At 35.2% G+C, this 21,659-nt stretch overlaps 1 protein-coding gene across 3 annotated transcripts in view; it reads left to right on the top strand.

Annotated features, from left to right (window-relative positions):
- The window catches only part of LOC145665169 (uncharacterized), a 32,333-nt gene extending 10,680 nt beyond the window's left edge, over nt 1–21,653 (top strand). For all 3 annotated transcript variants that reach the window (XM_081732456.1, XM_081732453.1, XM_081732459.1), the window contains exons 2-3: nt 254–806; nt 16,741–21,653. In XM_081732456.1, coding sequence (XP_081588582.1) covers nt 328–806; nt 16,741–17,854 — 1,593 coding nt within the window. In that variant the 5' untranslated portion in view covers nt 254–327 and the 3' untranslated portion in view covers nt 17,855–21,653. The remainder of the gene's footprint in view (nt 1–253; nt 807–16,740) is intronic.
- The last annotated feature ends 6 nt before the right edge of the window (nt 21,654–21,659 follow it).

Here is a 21,659-nt window from a genome sequence, read left to right as displayed (position 1 = left end):
TAAATAATCGTATATTGGTGAGTATTTCGATATTTCTATATAGTTCTACATTTTCGGTATGTAGGTCTATCATTATTCTGATATAAGTAGTAGTAAAATTTCGAATATTTTAAAGTACTTTTTACATCTCTAGTATGATCCCAAACAATTGCACCCACCAACTCAATTTCATCTTAAGTGCAATTAACGTTGTCTTCTTCCAAGATGCTCATAAATTTTATTAAAACGAATAATATTTTCTTATTGGTTTCAGATCTATTGCTTTTTCTCGAACATTAGCTGCTGAAGGTTTCAAATCTCCAACGTGAACAGTTTTGTGTGACCGAAATGGCTTCACATTATTTCAACTCTCTCTGTAATAAAATTGAAACGAATACAGAAAATGTCCCTATTAGAGTTGAAATGAAAATAGAAAACGAGTCATTTGAAAAATATAATTATAAACTATGTATTAGTAACACTAATGATCATAAAGATCCTCTTACTATAGCTTCGGAATACAAGACAAGAGAAAGTGCAACGGAAGGAGAGAATATAGCTTCAGAAAGGAATGAAGATGAAACAATATCAGATTGGAAACTAACTTCGAAAGCAATATGTTTGGTGAAGCGTTTACCAACAGCTGATGTATATGTAAATGCCGAACATTGTCGCAGTAACGTCAGGCTAAGATCCTCCGATATTACATACATCACGGAAGGGTCAAGCAGTCACATTTGTTCCACTATTGGAGACAAGAACAATGACGGAGGGGATGTTCAAGAAGATGATAATCGAGAAGTTGGTAGCAATGCGCAGGCACTGAGGTACGTTTAAATGCGTTTTATTTCATCTGAAGTATGTTTTGTATAAATTTTTTTTTTTCAGTACTTGCAATACTTCGTTAAGTATTCCTTTTTCCTTCACCTTAAACTCTGTTATTGAAATCGCAAACATTTGAACACAAATAATATAACCTAATGCGTAGCGTTGTAAGAAGTAAGACAGTTCGGTACTGACATAAGTATGCAAAGGTAACGGTAAATTGCTGTAAACCTCCTTACACCAGGCCTTGAGTGTCACGATTGAATTCTCACACGCTTCTGAGTAATGTCAATATCCGGTCATATGTTTCATATTATACGGAGCAGTACCTCGCCGAATTATTTATATCTTTCCCCTCTAACTCAAAAAGTTTTCGTGACATAAATGATATTTTAGTATTTATTTATATATCGGTTTTGAAACTGTAACTTTATTTTATATACAAAACACTTTAGTAATTAAAAAATACCAAATGTGAATCACACTAAGGAATTATCAAGTTCTTTTTTTATATAAGATTGTTGACGTTACAGTATCCTTTACGTTATTGCGTTTGCTTTAATATTGATGTATGTCATATCAGAAAAGAATTCTTACTAGACCAACCATAAATTCAACTTTTCCTCATACGCTTATTTTATTATGTGGCTCATTAACTTAACTGAGAAATGTTCGTGTCTCAGAAGATCATATCTTAAAGTGGTGTGTCTCATAATATGCACTTGTACCACGGGCAAAGCTTATAGAGAAAAAGTCTTCTATTTTCTTGCTATTTTTGTATGTCATTTGCAGGCAAAATAATATGTTCTCGTTTGTTCTTTGAACATTGATCATGTTACGGGGTCAAGGTTGCTCACTGGAAATGTGATCATCTCCGGCCAGTAGCGTACCCAGGAATTTATTTCGGGGGGGGTCCAAACTAAATATAAAAGTATTTTATATTAAAATTCCGCTAAAATTAGGCTAAATTTTAGAAAATTCGAAATTTCGGGGGGGGGGGAGGGTCCGGACACCTCGGTCCCTTCCCCCTGCGTACGTCCCTGTCTCCGGCTTTGGAGCTGCCGGTTCTGTACCAAATCACGATAGTTTCCTTGGGTTTCTTGGAGTTCTCACTTTCCTCATTGCAGTATTGTTATGCGTTTCAATTTCCCCTTTAGCCTGGGTTCACAAACATGGAATATTTAAACTTAAAGAAAAAAAAAACATTCTACTGATAAATGTTGACAGCTAAGTAGCCCAAGAGAACCTAAAAGGATTAAAATTCAGTTGAAAGCGATAGAATTCGATAACATTACTAAGAGAAGGAAGTTATGAATACTTAACCACTCTCTTTCGATTTTTTCAAGCGAATACATTGCATTCATGCTTCATTTTACTTGGACATAGACAGCATTACGTATTCCGTAACCAAATATTATCAAGTTATAACTTTAGGGGTTTTTTTCTTTGTATTTAATGATAAGTATTTACATAACCGTTTTATGGGAAATGTTGAAAACGGTGCTTTGTAATTATTTAATTAAATGGCAGGCAAACAGTCTATAAATATAATATGTGCTGTGATACATTTATTTAGTAAGTAAGCATTAAATTATTTCAGTGATTGGCAGTTAGAAATGGAGTAACTCAAAATTTTAAGATTTTTAATGTAAGGCATTCAATTGTACTTCGAAGGACGTTTGTTGGATATCTTTTCCTTGGAGGACATTTGTCCCGTTATTTATTAGAAGTAGATTAATTCATAATTAGGTAACGCTTTCTTTCTTTGTATTCTATTGTACACTTGTACGATTTCAGTTTTCAGTAGCTCAAAAGAATAAGAGATATATGTGGATCATGTGCAGACATTTTTCGTGACAAAGCTTACAACCAACATGAATACTTGTGACCTATGCCTAGAATGGGCATAAAATAGAGGCCTCTTAATATAAATTGCGAGACAAAAAAAGAACGAAGAAGAATTAAAATATCTAAGACTACAATCTACAGTGACTGACTTTGTATAAAACGAATTCTTCATTTTAGCATCACTAGAGCTTTGCTTCAGCCAGTTTTGTCTTCCTGGCGTTTAAGCGAGCTATAACCAATATTGAACGCTGCTTATATCATAATGGCGTGATCTACAGTTACTGTGGAGTAAAGGTACGTTTTGGAATTAACCATAGAGATTCACATTCTGATTAGCAGCGAAATGTCCACGTTCTTTGTTTTTTTCCTTCTCACCACGTAAAATTTAATTCAGTCATGAATTACGTTAAATAAATACATATAAGAAGTGTTAATATACAATGCTCATTTTCAGCAAGTGATTCTTAGACGTCGAACGTAATAGATGACGGTTGAACACAGTGGTTGCGAAGAGTGACAGGTTATAATAATTTACAAAGTAGTGGATCGCGGTGCGAAGTGGTGAGTGTTACATGGTTGAAGTTTCTATTGATTCACGCTGTCAGATACACACATCGCCTTTTTAAATACGAAATATATTTGACAATTTTCTAATATTACTTTATGTTCGATTGAAGTGTACAATAGAAGTACAATACTAACCTTACGCGTCACAGCCGTGATGAGTAATGTTTAATGTTAACTTTTTCACCGATATTTCAGATCGAGATCGCGAACTCCTTACATTGCGATGCTCTAGGCTCTTTTTAAAAGGTGTTGGTTATTAGCGTTTTAAGCCCAAATAAGAGTCTCTGAGTCACACAGCATTTCGAACATCCAACAGAAACGACTACAGGAGGTAATCACCAGGCTTGCTCAGAACCTAACCATCGATCGGAAAACTGTTAAGACGCATCGATAGTGATCCATATCACCAGCGTGTGGAAAAGGATGTTACTGCAACATAGATGTACCTCATTTGTTCTGCCCACTCCGCGAAGGGGGAAATAGGGGATCACAGTGTTGCAAAAGATGAAGAAATAAGTCAAGATGTTACGGATAATTCATCCATTCCGCAAGTACCCATTCCACAAACAAGGTTAACATTTCTATAAGACAAACTTTAACGTGTTACAATACTTAAGACCAGACAACAAGAATTGGGTTACGGATTGTGTTACTGAAACAAAGAGACGCGTCAGTGTACGTATTCAGCTGATTACTTAAATCACACGCAGAAAGAAGGTTAAGGGGGTTACTCGATGAAATGAGGGAAATGTTCCAAGACCATAATGGATGATATAATAAATTTACATTTAAGGTAGAGGTGAATACGCAAGATTCCATAGCAGGAAAGAAAAATCTTTTCCAATTAGGTATAGATCTCTAGTTAGAAAAGAAGTCAAAAAATTATGAATCTGGAATTTTACAACAAAGTGTATCTAAATATTCTAACACCATTTTAGTCGTTCCAAAAGAGGTACGGACAAAATCGAAATGGTTTGGATGTGAAAGAAATGAATAAACATACGAATAAGACAGTTGAAGAATGAAGAGATTGATAACGTTTATTAAAACTAAGTATCGCAAGTTTTAGTCGGAATTGGATTTTATACCATTCAATACCATTACACCCTAATGCGTGGCAAATCACTTTTGAGGGAAAACAATGGGAATTTACGGTTATGCCGCACGGATACATCAGTGCATCAGAACAACTGATTACGATACTCCAAAGAATACTCCAAAAAGAGGAATTTGGTAAAGGAATTGGTAGAGACATAGACTACATATATTTATTTCATGACCCCTTTTATGGCCATGTAAAAAAGTTGAGAAGATTATTTGCATATGTGAAAGTAGCCAGTATTAATGTGAGTCTCAAGAAGTAAGCTAAATGTCGTTCAACTCGGAAGTTCCTTGGATACATTGTCTCTGCAGCTGGAGTAGGGAAGGATCCGGAGTCAGTGTCTCCAATAGTATATTACCAAAGGCCTGTAAGCATGAGATCGCTACAACGATTCTTAGGTTTCCTTCAATACTTAGTATAAGTTTTTGAAGAGCGTGGCTGGAGTTGCCGCATTGCTTTACGGATTTTTAAAAAAGGGAAGAAAATGGTTGTAGACAGAATATTGTGAAACGGCATTTATTAGATTAAATCAAAGAATTTGCCAAGACATGAAATTAACACTGCCGGACCTTAGTGGTCAGCTTATAATCAGGAGTGACACATCCCACATATCACTGGCCACCTTTTAGGACAAGAACAAGACGGGAAAATGAGGATAATACAATCCTGATTTTGGATTGTGTGCATCCCAAAAACGCTTCTTTCAGTAGTGTTAATTTTAACATGATGAAGAGGGCCATTGAAAAATTGTTTGAACCATGGCCACGATACAACAAGCGTTGCATATGAAAATTTCCCGACAAAATATTACAAGTTGCATCACTGATTGCAGAAAATATACGGAAAAAAAATGCGACTACCACCCTATTGTGAAAGTGATCAGATCAACTCATCACACCAGTGTCAAGTAAATTGTGTATGTTGATTTTTTACGGCAATGGCCCCCATCAACCAATGGATGCAGATATTCCGAATCATTTACGGGATATTTGGTCACATATACACATCGTAGAGCCAACACCCAGGCTATTACTAAGAGCTTCCAAGACTATTTTGAGCACTTAGACCAACCTGAAAATTTGTTATATGACAATGCTCGGGTGTTCTACAGACACCTTCTTACTGAAAGGGGTAGAATATAGGCATCAAGATACATTCCACAACGAGGTATCATCCGAGGAGTAACTCCACTGAAAAGATACACCTAGACCTTCTGCGACTCCTCCAAACTATAGTTAACGAAGACCACTAGATATGGTGTCAGTATCTTCTACCATGCGTGAGATTAGTGTAAAGCCATAGCGTGTTAAGTCCGCTAGGTGTATGTCCAGCATCCCTAATGTTAAATTAAGATGAGCATGCAGCTCTTATGAGATTTTTGGAGAGTAACTCAAGAAGAAATGTGAGGACCTTTATTACCTCAATATCTCAGAGATCTAGTCAAGATCAAGCTCTCAGTCAAGAAAAGTTAATACAATCAGAGCAGAATAAGAAAGTAAAATTGAAGAGAAAGAATGACCGCCACAATTCGAATGAAGAAAAGAAGCAGGAAATCTCGTTTTCATAAAAGAACATCATCTAGGTAAACATTCACAAATTAAGTTTTTTAATATTTTTAGAGGCCCATACATTTGTAAAGGGGCATTTAATGATAAGGTAGTTCAGCTAGTAAATCCTAATGATGGAAATACACTATCGTTTGAGTCGGTGAATAATTGTAGATTATGAAAACAGAACACACCAAGGGAGAATGCGTTGAAAAAGCAAATCAACATATGCAGAATATTGTTAATACGAATTGAACAATTAAAAAGACATGGTTGCGACCTCAATCTCCTAAAAGTTCCAGATTATATCTCATATTTTGCATTATTGTATATAACCTTTGCGTAAGTTCGCGATGAACTTCAACTATACCGCCAAGGTCCTCGAACTACTCTCGAGAAGTTCGGTCCTTGTTCAGGACAATTTATTGACAGTCAGAAAGGTGATAATAGCTGTGAAGTTGGGAAGACGGATAGTTGGCAGTGATGGAAGTTTCAACCTTGACAAGAAATAATTTCCCACGCTAGAAACAGGAAAAAGCAGAGGGGAGTATAAAGAAAACATTGTCGGAGCAGATATAAAGGATAGTTGCGACAAATGTAAATATATACATATCATCTGTTACCGGCAGAAGAATACATTTGTATTTATGTTACAACTAATAGTAGACCTTAAGAATATAGTAATTAATGATATGATATTGAGTGTGAGAAGTAGATATTGAATAAGTGTGAGGGGCATCATTCGCTTCGTGAGATAAGTGCACGGCGACATAGTGATATCAAGGGCATCCAATAGTATAACAGCCATCCGTCAGTGTAAGTGAATAATAAGTGTTCAAATACTAAATGGACGTTCTATATTTTATACGCCAGTAGTAATAGTGTAAAAGTGATAATGTGTATCCCGATGTTTGTCCATATCAATACTCATCGATTTGTGTCCAACAGTAAAAGTTGGGATATACAATAATATATCAAGAGGATGACTACATTTTTTGATATTTACAATATTGTAGTATAAGTAAAGGTATTCAAATCAATATTAACTCATATCGGTTCTAAAAATGGCACACGCGGACCACAGTGCACTATTCTACAGTTCAAAATAAAGCGAAAATGCAATATGTTGAAATGCCCTACGACGCCTCCTTCAGCCGCTAAGGAGAACTGAATTTTTCTATATACCAAAATTAATAAAACTCCACTCCCGAAAAAGACTGTATTATTCATAAAAATAAAAGTTTCATGTTACGTTTCAATCTTCTAACCAAGATCCTCAACAGACATACACTAAAGCACTAAGTCTTTTTTCATATTCAGCATTCATTCACTAAGTCAGTTTTATATTCAGCTTTCATTCACTAAGTCAGTTTCATATTCAGCATTCTTCCAAGGAATTTCAATTTCCTTAAATCAGCGTCTTCTCCATTTTATATTTTCCTTTTTAATACCTTCTACTGTGCTTGCAACTTCGTTCCTGTCCCAGTTATCATTCATGCAATTTCAAGTACATCTTCAGGCTGCAATCTATCTTCCTACCGGACGTTTGAGGTATTGGAAGCTCCCCAGCATCCGCACCATCATTGAGGTCTAGATCAGATACATTATTAGATTCTTGTCTATTTCGTCGCCATTAAGCATGTCTGTAAGGCAGAAAAGTTGTAGGGAAATAATTGTTTTCCATAATTATAACACAAAAAGTTCGCATAGCAGAAGCATAACAATAAATAAAAGTGAAAACCATATAGCAATAATGAGAGATTCCACAGGATTTTACTGGGGGGAGGCTCGTACAGAGGCCCAGTTACTGGAATTCTTAGAATTTTATACAATTTTCAAATTGCATGGGCAGAAGTTATATGGCATATATGCCAAAATTTATCAACTTTTATTCAGGTTCCATTCTCCAGAGTGTCCATGGCCCCCGTTCCTCGTTTTTTGGACTCTGAGAACAAGAAGTTCTCTCTAACATTAGGATTTGTTTTCAGTAACCTTATAATAATAATTTCGTGTTCCATGTAAATATTTCGCCTATTTTGCAGTTTAATATTTAACACTAGTTTTATAATTTAAAAAAAAACATGAACCACAATTTACACCATAATTCCTAATTCTCCCTCAAAAATAACTACTAATGTTTAATTCTCTTCTGCATTCCTACCTCCACTTCCCACAACCTAAACGGCACTCTTCCGACCTCTCAAGTGGTAGAGTGTTGCATTCTCATTCGGGAGGTCGTGGGTACGCTTCCCACTGCCGACCATTCTGACTGGGGTTTTCCAAAGATTTCCTCAGTCGGACCAAAAAAATGCCGGGATGCTACCTACTAAACAGGCCCTGGTCACTGCCTTACCAAATCCTTTCCATTGTTGTTGTTGTTCTTAGATATCTAGTATGAAATTGTCTCTCAGCTATATCTGGTGATTGTTAAATAAATACATTAATAAACAATGCACATCAATTTCAGGCTGTATATTTGGCATAATATAATCGTATATTTCATGCTTTTACTTCACCAGTTAACTACAGTCTCCTACTTCAAAATTGTTGTGAAACCTCTAAGCCAATGGACTTAAATATTAAGAATGTACAAAAAACACTGACTTTTATATTCGCTCTGTGTTACATCCAGCCATGCTGTTCTTAGACACAATTAATTTTGTCTTTTTGATGCTAGATGGCTGCACCAGTGCCATAAACCTGCTGCAATGTTGTGCATAATTGTGTACCTCGCATGAGTACGTCCCTACTTTAATTCTGTTGCCTGTTTTAAATTTAACAAAACGGTGTGCATAATTATGCCCCGAGAGTCTGAAGGAGTAAATTTTAATTATCTATGCCATATAATTGTGCTTTTTTAAAAAGAGATTTATGTATAGAACTATAGTTTGAGATCTCATTAGATTGTGGTGAAGCATTATAAAACCATCTAAGTAATGAAGCAGAATTTTTTTTTTTTTTTTAATTTAGCAAGTATTCAGATCTCAGTCATTCTCTTTCTAAACAATTATATATTTGCGATTGGTTCCAAAAACTAAATTACAATGATTTTGCTAGAATAAAGGTATTTTTGTAGAAACAGTTTAGCTTAACTTGGTATTTGCTCTTCTATACGCAAGTGAATTGAGCTTATGTTTGTACCGACGCTAATAGATGGTGCTAGTATCGAGGTCTATCACTTTAACTGCTATCAGGAAAGAATCGATGCCACTGTTTGTGTGTAGAGTACATACACTTGCTTATAAAGAATTAGTCGCATGTTGCATAATAGTTCATCAGTAATTTGCATACTGTCAACAATAAAGTTAAACTATGTATGTGTGTTGAAATACAGGTCAAAATTCAATTTGTGATTAATTTATTTTCCATTCCTGTTTCATTTGTAATTCTCCATGTGAATTCCACACTTTTACTGTCACTAATTTCACAGCACCCTTTACACGAAACGGAGAACTGTGTAATTTAAAGTTGTTAATAAAGAACGCTATCATTTCAGAAGCAGTTCACCCTTCATGAATTCTTCAACTGTTTCCCAAGTGTTCAAAAGTGCTTTGCTGATATTTTTTTTATTACATGGAAAAACAAATTTGATAATTTTAGCATGGACGCCTACTATAAATGTAAACCATTCACGAACATGGAATCAGTTTAAGTGCTGATTTTTTTTAATATGGTTCAGATTCCGGAAAAAATATTTTCTGGTTGCAAAAATTCGACGATTCCAGATCGAGTGAATCACCTTTCTGTTTGATTGCAGTCGATTTAAGCGTAACAAAACAATATAACGATATGTATGGTCAACTGAAGAAAGCTCTCCCAATGACTTAAAAGCTCATTGGGCCTAACAAAGATTTGATTGGATTAGATTTGAGTTAGCGTCCGGTTGAGCAGAGGCTATAAGAGAGGTTGATTCAAGCCTAACCTCTTAACCGAACCACATAACCTTCCGTCTTGCATCCAACCAGAGTCCTCCAAGCCAATGCCGCTAAGGCAAATGAGAATGAACGTGTTCAATATAACTGTTCCTAATGTGAACCAAACATATACTAAAGCGATTTGGTTTAGAGATTTGAAACAAATAGCTTGTGAGTGCGTTTTTCGTTGTTTTGCGATAAGCCTTGTATAGTTTTCGTCCATGCTAATCAGTGCTTGTCTGCAATATTATAGTCGTAATTATGTGTATCTTTTCGACAAGGCAAGTCATACAGTGCTGATACTCTTTTCACACCATCTATTTTGTTCCGTATTGATTTTAATCACATTTTCATATATATATATATATATATATATATATATATATATATATATATATATATATATATATATATATATATATATATATATATATATATATATATCTCCCGACATTAGGCAAAAATACAAGCATCAAACTACTCACAAGGGTCAATCCATCTCAAGTGATCTAGAAGAAATTAAATTGGTTCGTCGGGAGTTTCTGAAAATTATGAAACCTACGCATTTGTTTGCTTCGTGTTTTAAGACTTTAAAACTGTGTTTATAATATGTTTATCTAAGCGGTTTGCCAGTGACGGCCATGTTTGTTTTGTGGCACGGGCCTACTTTGACGATTGTAAAGATTAAGAAAAAAGTTCATTACGTTAAAAGTACTTGTTCGGAAAGGATAAAACCAAAAGAATTTGATTGATAATGGATTTAGAAAAACTTGGCCTATAGGTATATACCTATGTTTCTCCTTTCTATGAGAAAATTAAAAGTAGACGTAAACATCAATATCGATGCAATTTCACGTATTGTAATGTTTTGTAAGTAGGAAGGATTGGCATATAAAGTTTCATTTATTTTTTACTATCAACAGATAGGTCAGTAGTTTAACAAAATATATTGATCATGATACATTTACCCTTATATTTTTATGATTGTTTCAAAATCCCAGTTTTCTCCAAAATCTGAAGTTTGGGTTTAAAAAATTCTAATGGGGCAAATGATAAAAGCTCAAATTAGCACTGGATATAGTGCTGTTGTATATGTTTATGACAAATGAAAGACAGTCTTATGTATTTTCCCATTACAAATGTTATACCCTCTCAAAAATGATACATACTCTGTTGTTGTGATACCGTTTTAACACACTGAAAAAATGCTATGTAGAGGGTTACTTCTTTTCAGAGCACGTAGATATGCTGTATACTTGTGCATTTTTTTAAAGTTCTGGAATTGTCGTCAGAACTTAGTTTTTTTTTATGTTTGATTTGTTTAGTTTTATTTTCTTCTAATTCTTTGTTTGTTTATATTTACAATACAGGGGTGTGTGTCTTGTTAATTTCTTTTTTTTTCATCCTTTCTTTCCTTCAGCAAGTTGCTTCATACGTGTCTTGCAACCAATATTATTTTTTTCTAATTTCATTCCATCTTTATTATAGTTTTACATTATCCCTTTTTAATTCGTCTCTTATTTCTTTTGTTTTGTTATTTGTTATATAATTATTGCAATTCCAAAAGACATTCTGGTGTTTGTTCTTCATTACATGTATGATAATTGCCGTTAATTATATTGTTTTCTCAGATGAGGTTTATACTGTCCATTTCCAGAGACTTTTTCTATTAACTCACAGCTTATTGTTCCCATTTCTTCTCTTTTTTTTAAAGTTAGGGATAGTGCTTCTTGTTCTTTGCCCCTTTATTGAATACTTCTATTCATCTTCCTATTTCCGTAGTTTGTTACTATCTTCTTCCGTGCCGGCCAATTCTCCCGTGATTTCCAATATGTTTAGCCATGTCTTAATACATCTTCTTAATTTCTGAAGGTGTATGGTTTCTTCATTGTCCAAAAGTTGTATTGTTTCTGCAGAGATAGTTTTTAGATGGTGATCTAATTAGCATTAATCCCTGCACTCTTATTAATTTTTGCCTTAAATTAATTGGTTTTTAAATATTGGTTTTAAAGAATATTAATACAGTATGTTAAACTTACAGTTAAACAAAATCTTTAAAGAATTGTGCTATATATTTTAAATTATCCTTACGCTTTTTTTTTTTTTTTTTTTTTTTTGAAACAGTCTATGACCCCAGATTCCGGCACAATATTGTGCAATAGCCATTAGAACAGCTTTGTTATACAATTTAAAATTTTTTCTGTCAATTTTTAATTCTTTTATAGCGAGTGTTAAAAGCATGCTGGCTATTGTTTTCATCTTCTCTGTTATTCCAGTTATATGATTTTGGTAGATTTTCTAGTCATACACCCACCTATTTGATATCATTCATAATTCCTATTTTATTGTTCCTAATTTTGATTATGGGTTTTCTCCGTAGAGTTTGGCCCAATACTGTAATTTTCGTTTTATTACCCGATAGAGTTAATTTAGTTTCTATACACCATCCTTTTAGATATTCTAATATTACATTTCCTTTTGGCTCTGTTTGTCTTCTTGAGGATCTGTCATCACAATCTTAAAAAAATTCCGCTAACCCACTAGGCCTAATGTTTTTTCTAGATTGTTTAGTTTTCTTAAGCATGCTTGGAAAGTAATGTAGCACATTGTATGTCCACATATTAAACCCTATGTGCATCCTTTGGTGCTTATTGCAGTTACATCTTTTGCTGGAGATTTTAATGTAATCGTTTTGTCAGTACAGTAATCCAGCTTTATTTTCTAAAGCGATTTACTAATTTTGAGGTTTTTTTTTTTTTTTTTTTTTAATTCTTTGAAAAGTGCGGGCCACCTTAAATTGTCAAAATCACCACTAGTGTCGTCATAGATAACAACTTAGTAGTTTTCCAGCTTACGATCTCAACGAGATCCATTCGAATTTTTACAGTTGTTTCGGTGGTTTTTCCTCTTCTGAAACCTTAGTGCAATTTTTCGTTATTTAAAATTTTGGTTTTGTTTATTCTTTCCACAATGGTTCGTTCGAAAATTTACTTATTACATTTAATAAACAGATAATGCGATAGGATTTTGGATCGTCGTTTTCCTTCTCATCTGATTTTTTAAAGTGATTAAATTTGCTTGTTTCCACCTTTTTAGAATTCGTCCGTTTTTAAGACCTAAATCTAAAAGTTTGGCTAGGTATGGTGCCCCCCGTTTCTCAGCATTAATATTAAAAATTTCCGATTTTATTCGATCCGGTCCAGGAGCTTTTTTGCTGGTTTTCTGTTGCTTCTGTTCTGTCATTTGAATGTGGTTTTCACATTTCTCTTCTAATGAAACCTTGTGAGTTACTATATTTTTCAGGTATATCCTGTGGTAATAGAGATTTTGTTACATAGTCTATTCTTCCCAATTATTTTTATATGTACCTTTTGTTATTTTTATAGTTGAAAGGGTGGTAGGTGCTTTAACTTTATTACTTATAATTTTGTAGGGTTCACCCCAGGGACCTAACTTTAAACTGGTTTCAATGTGTTTACAGCTTTTTTCTTTGATTCTCTTTTATATTCACATTTTTAACTCTCTACGTTTGTTTAATTGGTTTTGTCTTTTTTTTTTTTTTTTTTTTTGTATGTTGATAAAGTTTCCTAGCTTCATGCTTTTTTCTTTTCACGTTTTGTAATTCACGGGTCGAGAAGGTATTTGTTTCACTGTGTAATCGTTCACATGTTTTTTTTTTTTTTTTTTTTTTTTGTTTTTGGTTTTGTTGAGTTTTTAATTGCTAATTTGATTTTTATCGTCTCGTTTCTGGGCTAATTTATCTAAGTTGCTCTCTTCTTCTATCTGCGGTAGATTTATCGTAGATGTATTTGTTTAAGATGTTTAATATGTATGGGTTCACATCTGAATAACATTTGGTGACATCCAATTGAATACTTAGTTTTCCTTAAGTTTCTTCTGTGCTGGCAAAACTGTCGGCACTAAACTGTGTTAATATTAATTTTATATCATACTGGAAGAAGGTAAGTTGATATATATAATTGAAAACTACACAAATAGCCTGCTTTCAGCCTTTAAGCGTAGATTATTTGCCCATTGGCTTTTAGTAAAGATGGTATATTGTAGATTTCACCATCCTGACATAATCGAGTCGTCAAATACCCTACTGTTGACCTACAATTTACATAAGTTCTATTACTCATATGATCCTCATTCCAGTAACAGGCAGTTGCAACTTCAGTATAAAATTTAATTTCAAGTGATCTGCTCGTTTCCTGAGCTAATGAGAGACTCTGGATGAGAAATTTACGTACTGAGAAGTAATACGCAAATCTTTTTTTTTTTTCTTGGGAATACAGTATTTCCCAAAACAGTAATGCTCGACACAGTATATTTTGAGTTATGAGCATGTATACTAAGTGCTCTTTCTCTGAGCAGAGAGACTCGTGACATGATAATTTTTGACGTACATTTTCAATTCTGTTCTTACGATACCCTTTAAATGATAGTTACATTATAAACACCCAGTTGAAGGTACACGGCCAAGATATTAGAAAATTCATTTCAAACAATCCAGCTTCCTTCCGTTTATAGTGTAATGTATAACAAGTTTATTTCACTTTTTAATATACATTGTTGACCGTTTATCTACACTCGTTCTTTTAACTTTTGAAGTAATAAAAAGTAAACACTGAAGTTCTCGCGATGCAATTAATTACAGCAACCTACATTATGCTTTACATTTTCCAAATTGTGCTTTGTTTTCCCAAATTTTGTCTTATTATGCTTTATTGTTAGTTTCAATCATGTTTTATATTAATCGTGTATAACGTATAATATTTACTATATATTAAATATTCTAAATATATTGATCTATTTATTAATATTTTGTGCAACCAATTTCTTTCATATTTAATGAACTTTCTACTTAATGCACTGTAAAGAGATATCTGCTCGAGTCAGTTTTTCTTATCACTTGTGTGCACTTTAGAGGTGCGTATATACAGAAAGGGAAAGCAAAAGCTGCCAGAAAAGGTACAGAGAGATCTCAAGTTCAAGAGGTACTCATAACAATACAGTGCGGAGTTCTTGTATACTATTAATTGTTGGCGGAAAGTTTTCTTCTTCTTTTACTTTTTTTTTCCATGTCAAAGGATTACACCGAAATAAAGTTTAGAGGAATAAAAATAAGCTTTTAATTTTTGTATTGCTATGTTCTCAATGATTTTGTGTTGCTAACATTGCTTTTAAACTTGCAGTTAAACATAATTTTTCAAGAATTGTGCTGTATATTTTAAATTATGCTTTATGCTTTATTTTCTAAATTATGCTTTATTATGCTTTTAAAATTAGTTTCTTCTGAACCCCTAGACAACCACAACCATGTTTAAGGTACCAATAATATGTGTAAATCGCTGTTATGCTTTTTATGTTTTTAATTCTTTTCGGTTGCTCTATCCTCACACGCTCTTTTAACTTTTAAAGTACTAAGAAATAAACACTGAAGTTTCTCGCGATGCAAATAATTCCCGTGAGACGTTATTTGACATACCCTACGATAAAAAATTTGCAAAGCAAGTATACATTTTCTTTTCGTCCAAAGTCATTACATCGGGACAATACAAATTGAAATTTTACGTGCTAACCGGAATGTAGAATAGATGTAGAATTGTTTTTCTGTGTTGCAAGATAAGGACGTTAGAGCTTGAAAACATATGACATTCGAAATGCCTGTAATAATAATAAAAGAAAGGAGAAGAACGGGGCACTGCATATCCTCATTATCCTAGCGCCGAATTTTATAATCATAATCCCACTTCTTATAAATAGGTGAAAAGTTACAAGCAATTCGAAACTCGCCCTTTGTCAAAAGTTTTACTTCTAAAAAGCGCCTAGATATGTATCACATCTAACCACGTAGATATATATCAATGGACGTGAAGATCGTATTGGGTATTAAAATTTAATAAATCAGAACACTCAGAGCATAGTAGAATTTAATATATCAAAGCAATCGGAGGATATCAAAGAGACCAGCAGTTTATATTACACTGTTTCAAATGACGTATTTTGTGCAAAAATTTTACAAGTTGTTGCTGGTCTTACTTTGTTTCTTTGTAATTATAGTAGCAGTTTCTGGTAGTTGTAATTGCAACAAGTTCTCGCATTTACTAAAATTTTTGCCACTTAAATTAACAATATAATTTATAAATATATTAATTCATTTTCCGCGTCCATTTTCGCCTATAAAAAATGTTCATTCCATATTATAACATATGTATACACATGTCCAAAATTATTGTCGCGTGTCTATAAACATATTATTTTTGGAATATATTTTGATAACGAATTTTACCGGTATTTCTTGGAATGTTAGTATGTGTATAATCGGCAAAGACACGTATGTGGCAAATTTCATCTCAAAAGAGCAGTAAATAAAAACAATAAAGCGAAAATAAAACTTTCTTGTCCATTAACAATATTTTGATTTACTCATTCCAATTTTCGTATTTATAATTCTTTAATACGAAATTTACCACAAATATACAATTCCCGATTGTACATATAGTATCAGTATTAAAAGTACCCTGCAAAATCATTATGAAATTATATTCCCAGAAGAAGACAGTTATATTTATGCGACACTCATTCTGAACGTGAATGTTCCTAGGTACGTACTTCAGTTAGACGTGATTTCTAATATTTAAATTTTAAAGACATATTCAGATATGAAACACAATGCATTCTTGGAGAATAATACTGCTACCGAAAACCCTCGATTTTTTGGTTAATTCCATATTTCCACGCTATATTATGTAATAGTTATGTAGTATGAGATTTCAGTTTATCACGAAATATAATGTACTAGTGCCTGGGAACCCTTCATATTTTAGATGGAAAAGAATTATAACACCAAATAAATATCTTCCAGTTTGTAGTGTACTTTAAATATTAAAGTTTGCATTTTTCTGGATTTTTACATTATTTATTTTTATTTGGTGTATATTGAATTTTGCAGAAGAGCAAATACGTTCATCACAAAAAAGGAAAATATTTCTCATGCAGGAGAGGGGTCTCGCACGAACAAGGAAGTTTACACGAGATTGGAAAACTCCCATACGTGCCCAGGATCTGGACCGGAATTTACTCAACGTTCAAATTTAGCAACAGAAAAGGTAAATCATAGAAGCGTAAGACCTCACATGTGCCAAAAGTATGAAACCGGGATTACCCGTAGTTCAAGTTTGGCAACACACATGTTAATACATCTAGGTGAGAAAAGCCATACTTGCCAAGAGTGTGGTGAGGGATTTACTCGAAATTCAAATTTAGCAAATCACATGTTAATTGCTACTGGTGAGAAACCGTACACGTGCGTAAAGTGTGGTAAGAGATTTACTCAACGTGCACATTTGGCAAAACACACCTTAATACATACAGGTGAGAAACCGTTCACGTGCCGAGAGTGTGGTAAGGGATTTTCCCAACGTTCGCATGTGGCAAGACACACCTTAGTACATACAGGTGAGAAATCGTACACATGCCAAGAGTGTGGAAAGGGATTTGCCCTACGTGCAAATTTGGCAGCACATATTTTCATACATTCAGATGAGAAACCGTACATATGCCAAGGGTGTGGTAAGGGATTTGCTCAACGCCTATATTTGGCAAAACACATGATAATACATACACGCGATAAAGACTATATATGCCAAGAGTGCGGAAAAGGATTTATTACAAAATCATCATTGTCAGCACACATGTTAATACATTCAGGTGAGAAACGCCATACCTGCCAAGAGTGTGGTAAGCAATTTGTTCAAAGTTCAAGTTTATCAAAACACATGTTAATACATACAGGTGGGAAATCATACACGTGCGAAGTGTGTAATAAGAGATTTACTCTACGGGTGCATTTGGCAGCACATATTTTAATACATTCAGGTGAAAAACCGTACACGTGCCAAGGGTGTGGTAAGGGATTTACTCAACGCGGACATTTGACAAGACACATGTTGGTACATACAGGCGAAAAAAACCAAATGTGCCATGAGTGTGGTAAACGATTTACGGTAAGTGCAAGTTTGGCGAAACACATGTTAATACATACACGTGATAAAGACTATACATGACAAGAGTGCGGAAAGGGGTTTATTAGAAAATCATCATTGGCAACACACATGCTACTACATACAGGTTAGAAATCGTACACATGCCAAGAGTGGGGAATGGGATATACTCTTGATGGACATTTGTTATCAACATCTTAATGCATACAGGCTAGAAACCTACACGTGCCAAGAGTGTGGTATGGAATTTACCCTACCTCGAAGATTGGCAAGCTAAATGTTGATACATACAGGTGAAAAATTTAAGAGATGCAAGCAGTGTCGAAAAGTGTTTATTGTGAAATCATTTTGAGCAAAACTCATATTCACCCTAAGATGGGTGCCAGGAATGTTGAAAGAATTCCTGGAAAATAATACGTTGTAATACATACTGGTGAAAATTCTCGCAAGTTACAAAGCGGTAAAATATGGTTTTCTAGGAAATCGTTTGGCAGCACATATGTTGATCCATACACATGAAACACCTCACACGTATCAGGAATAAGGAACAGAATTTACTAAAAGTTTTTTTTCGCAGGACACACTAGCCCGTGCAGATGAAGGAACTTATGAGTGCACAGAGCTTGGAAAAGTATTTACTACTCTCGCGCCCACGAACGGTCTCAAGGGGCACTAGACCGTCGCGGTCGACTGGTAAGATTTTCTGTGTTAGGAAATTGTGAGAACCGCTTCTACAATTTGCATTCAAAGAACAACGAATAGTTTGTTCACGCTCCCAAGTAAGCTCTGGTAGAATTCAAAAATATTGATTTTATATACACAAGCGCTTAACTAGTTTATGGGCGTACTAACAGGGTGTGAAGACACCGACTGAGAACGATAGCTAAGAATAACAAGTATTTATATACCGCCAGGTGATAAATATCGCACAACAAGAATAATTCACATTATGGTAACAATTTATATTGACCAGGGTTCGAATCTCACTGTAGCTACCAAATTATGTGTGTGACGCGGGCTATCGCATGTCGCCGGCCGCCACCAATTATGTCTTGGTGGTGGGGGTTGTTATTAGCACAATAATAATAACTAAGAGCAAGAGATAGCCTTGAAAAAGGCTGTTTATATTGGGACTTTAAATTAGTTCGTATCAAAGACGAGCTATGCAGCTCGGATGGTACATGATTTCATAGCATGCAATTTCAATAACAACCGAGTCAGGGCGCAAAGGCGCGGATGTGCATCTCAAGCAAATAGGCTATCAAATGGCCGACCACTCGTCAAGGGGACAGCTTTAGGGTCCCGCAGCAATACAGATACAAAAGCAGGGCGGTTTCGTTAGAATGAGGACGAGGGTAGTTAGAACGCAAGAGAATGAATAATTACAAGTATTATAATATTATTCAGTAAGCTTCAGCGAGTTAGAATACCACTGCTATCAGCCAGTTTAGAATACTTAACAAGTTATCACATCAAAACACACTATATCGTTACAATTAAACACGAGATTACCGCTCGAATAAAAAAAAAGAGATCTTGGAAATCAAACGTAATCAACAATTTACCAAAAGAGAGGAGCGATTAGGATTCGCTCTGTCAACATTCACACAAACGATATTAAAGTAACTTAAAGGTTTCAAGTAATTTTGAAACTACTTGGGATGTGATCCTCTTTACAGTTAAGCGACTTGATGGAAAAGAAATGCAAATGATAGGTACATGAAAATATTAAATAAACAGTGGTAACCCACCTGAGGTCCGTGGTCCTACCTCCAGGCACTCCAAGTCGAGATGGGAAGACTCTGGGGTTACCTCGACGTTGCTGTAGCCATTTCGTACACACCAGGTAGCACAGTCACTCAAAAGCACTCAAGAGCACTATTGCGATAATTTTACTCACTTGTAGTTCGAGCGGCTGAAATACAGGAGCAGGATAGACGGAAGATATCGTCACTGAGCTTCGTACAGGACTATAAGTCCTCGGAAAATTGGAACTTCGCACAGGCTGGTCTCCTTCTGGATGGATGATGGAATAGAGGTGAGACGAATGGTAAAACGCAGTTCCCAGAATAGAATTATATCCAACAGGATTTCATTCCACAGGTCATCTGCTTTCTCCAGTAGACTACAACATTGGCACGTCGATATTGAGGCGGTAATAGAGATCTTAAGGAAGATATTGAAACGTTCACCAAAAGGAAGTATTCAGAATTTTTTAAAACGACGTAAACGACGCAAGTTCGAAAAATGAAATGAAATCTTTAGTTTTACGTCCCACTGTTATGCCGGTTAGGCTAAAGGAGACGGTGATAATGAGAAATGAATGAAATGGTGGAATGAAGAAAGTGGGAGGAAACGGGAGAACCCCGAGAAAACCCACGAGCACGGTGTTTGTCCACCACAAAGTCCACACGGCGCGAACTGGGATCGAACCAGGGACCCAAAACACCGGAGGTGAACGCTCTACCACTGAGCCACCGCGCCCTCCGACGCAAGTTCGAGTTAGAAGTAGTTTTATTGGCTGGCTCGAGTAAGTCCGTGGACTTGATACAACACAAGTGACTACCTACATGAGGTCTTCTAGGGATACATAAATCAGCGTTAGCGTAGGTTAACTACTATTGCATTAGGAAGCATTCAGGATCACAAACAGTTAAGAGTTAATGTGAGATCTTGAAGAGATCCGTGCAGAGCCAGTTCTGAGATTAGGTAGACAGAATCTGAGTAGTAGTAACTAAGTTCTATATGCACTGCATACTCACAATGAAACAAGTGGTACTGTCCAGTTGAAGTAAGCACTTAGGAATGGATTGGCGATAACACACACTGCTCGGCTAAGATGGTGAATCTTAATGACGTAACCGTGGTGAAAGAGTACCGTTCATACGCCGTCTGATGGAATTAACAGTCACAGCCGACACAGCAAAGTAGCACAGGTCGGTGAAGGACGTAACACAGTTTCTACCGACCGTAAAACGGGCTAAAGGCGGAGTGTCAACGTTCCGGCGTAAGTTCTAGGTTACATTGTGGAGGGTAGGCCCATGTCTTGAAGTTTGATGGTATTCCCCCGAAGGGGGCAACGAGCACGGGGCTCGTGCCTCTTCGAAAAACTATGTTAGAATTCCCCGAAGGGGGCAACGAGAACGGAGCTAGTGGCTCTTCGAAAAGTAATATCGGAATCCCCCGAAGGGGGCAACGAACACGGAGCTCATGCCTCTTCGAAAAAGTAGATTGGAATCCCCCCAAAAGAAAGATGTACTCAATTTTTGTTTACTTTTCTCATTTTCACACGGCACTAGGGCAGGGACGTGTGAATACAGGGGTAAGCCAGGGTGTTACCTGATTGGATTTTTAATTATTTATGAAACGAATTTGAGTTTCTGCGGCTGCGGAAGCAGGCGGAGCGCGTATCCTAAAGGCTTCCTTTACATGGGAAAATTTCTTTATACAAAACCCTGATAACCTTAGGAGGCTGATATTTGACCTCATGTGTACAAAGAGTCACGTCTGGTTACAGAAAGTACAATTTACTAAGACAGGTTCAATTATACCATGACTCGACAGACACATTATATTTCCAATAAAATATAGAGAGTTTAAAAGTTCAAACTTTACAAGTGTGCTGTAAAAATAACAATTTAAGGACTATGACAATTTGTATTAGGAAAACGTCCAAAAACAGAGTGAGTAATCAAATTTATAATGGAACACTTGTGGCTGTGTTGCAAGGAAACGGGACATTGTGTCAGAGTTATCGAATATATTGCTGCCTGGTAAAATAACCTTTTTTAACGTTTGAGTTAACTAAATTAAATTTAGATTATTCCTGTCGTTTCTATTTAAGGTTGTGAGAACCAAAAGTAAGATT

This window comes from Thermobia domestica, chromosome 1 (assembly GCF_964235325.1).
Source record: "Thermobia domestica chromosome 1, izTheDome1.hap1.1, whole genome shotgun sequence".
Lineage (NCBI taxonomy): Eukaryota > Metazoa > Arthropoda > Insecta > Zygentoma > Lepismatidae > Thermobia > Thermobia domestica.
Note: the sequence above shows the minus strand (reverse complement) of the source record. Positions and strands in the feature narration are given on the sequence as shown.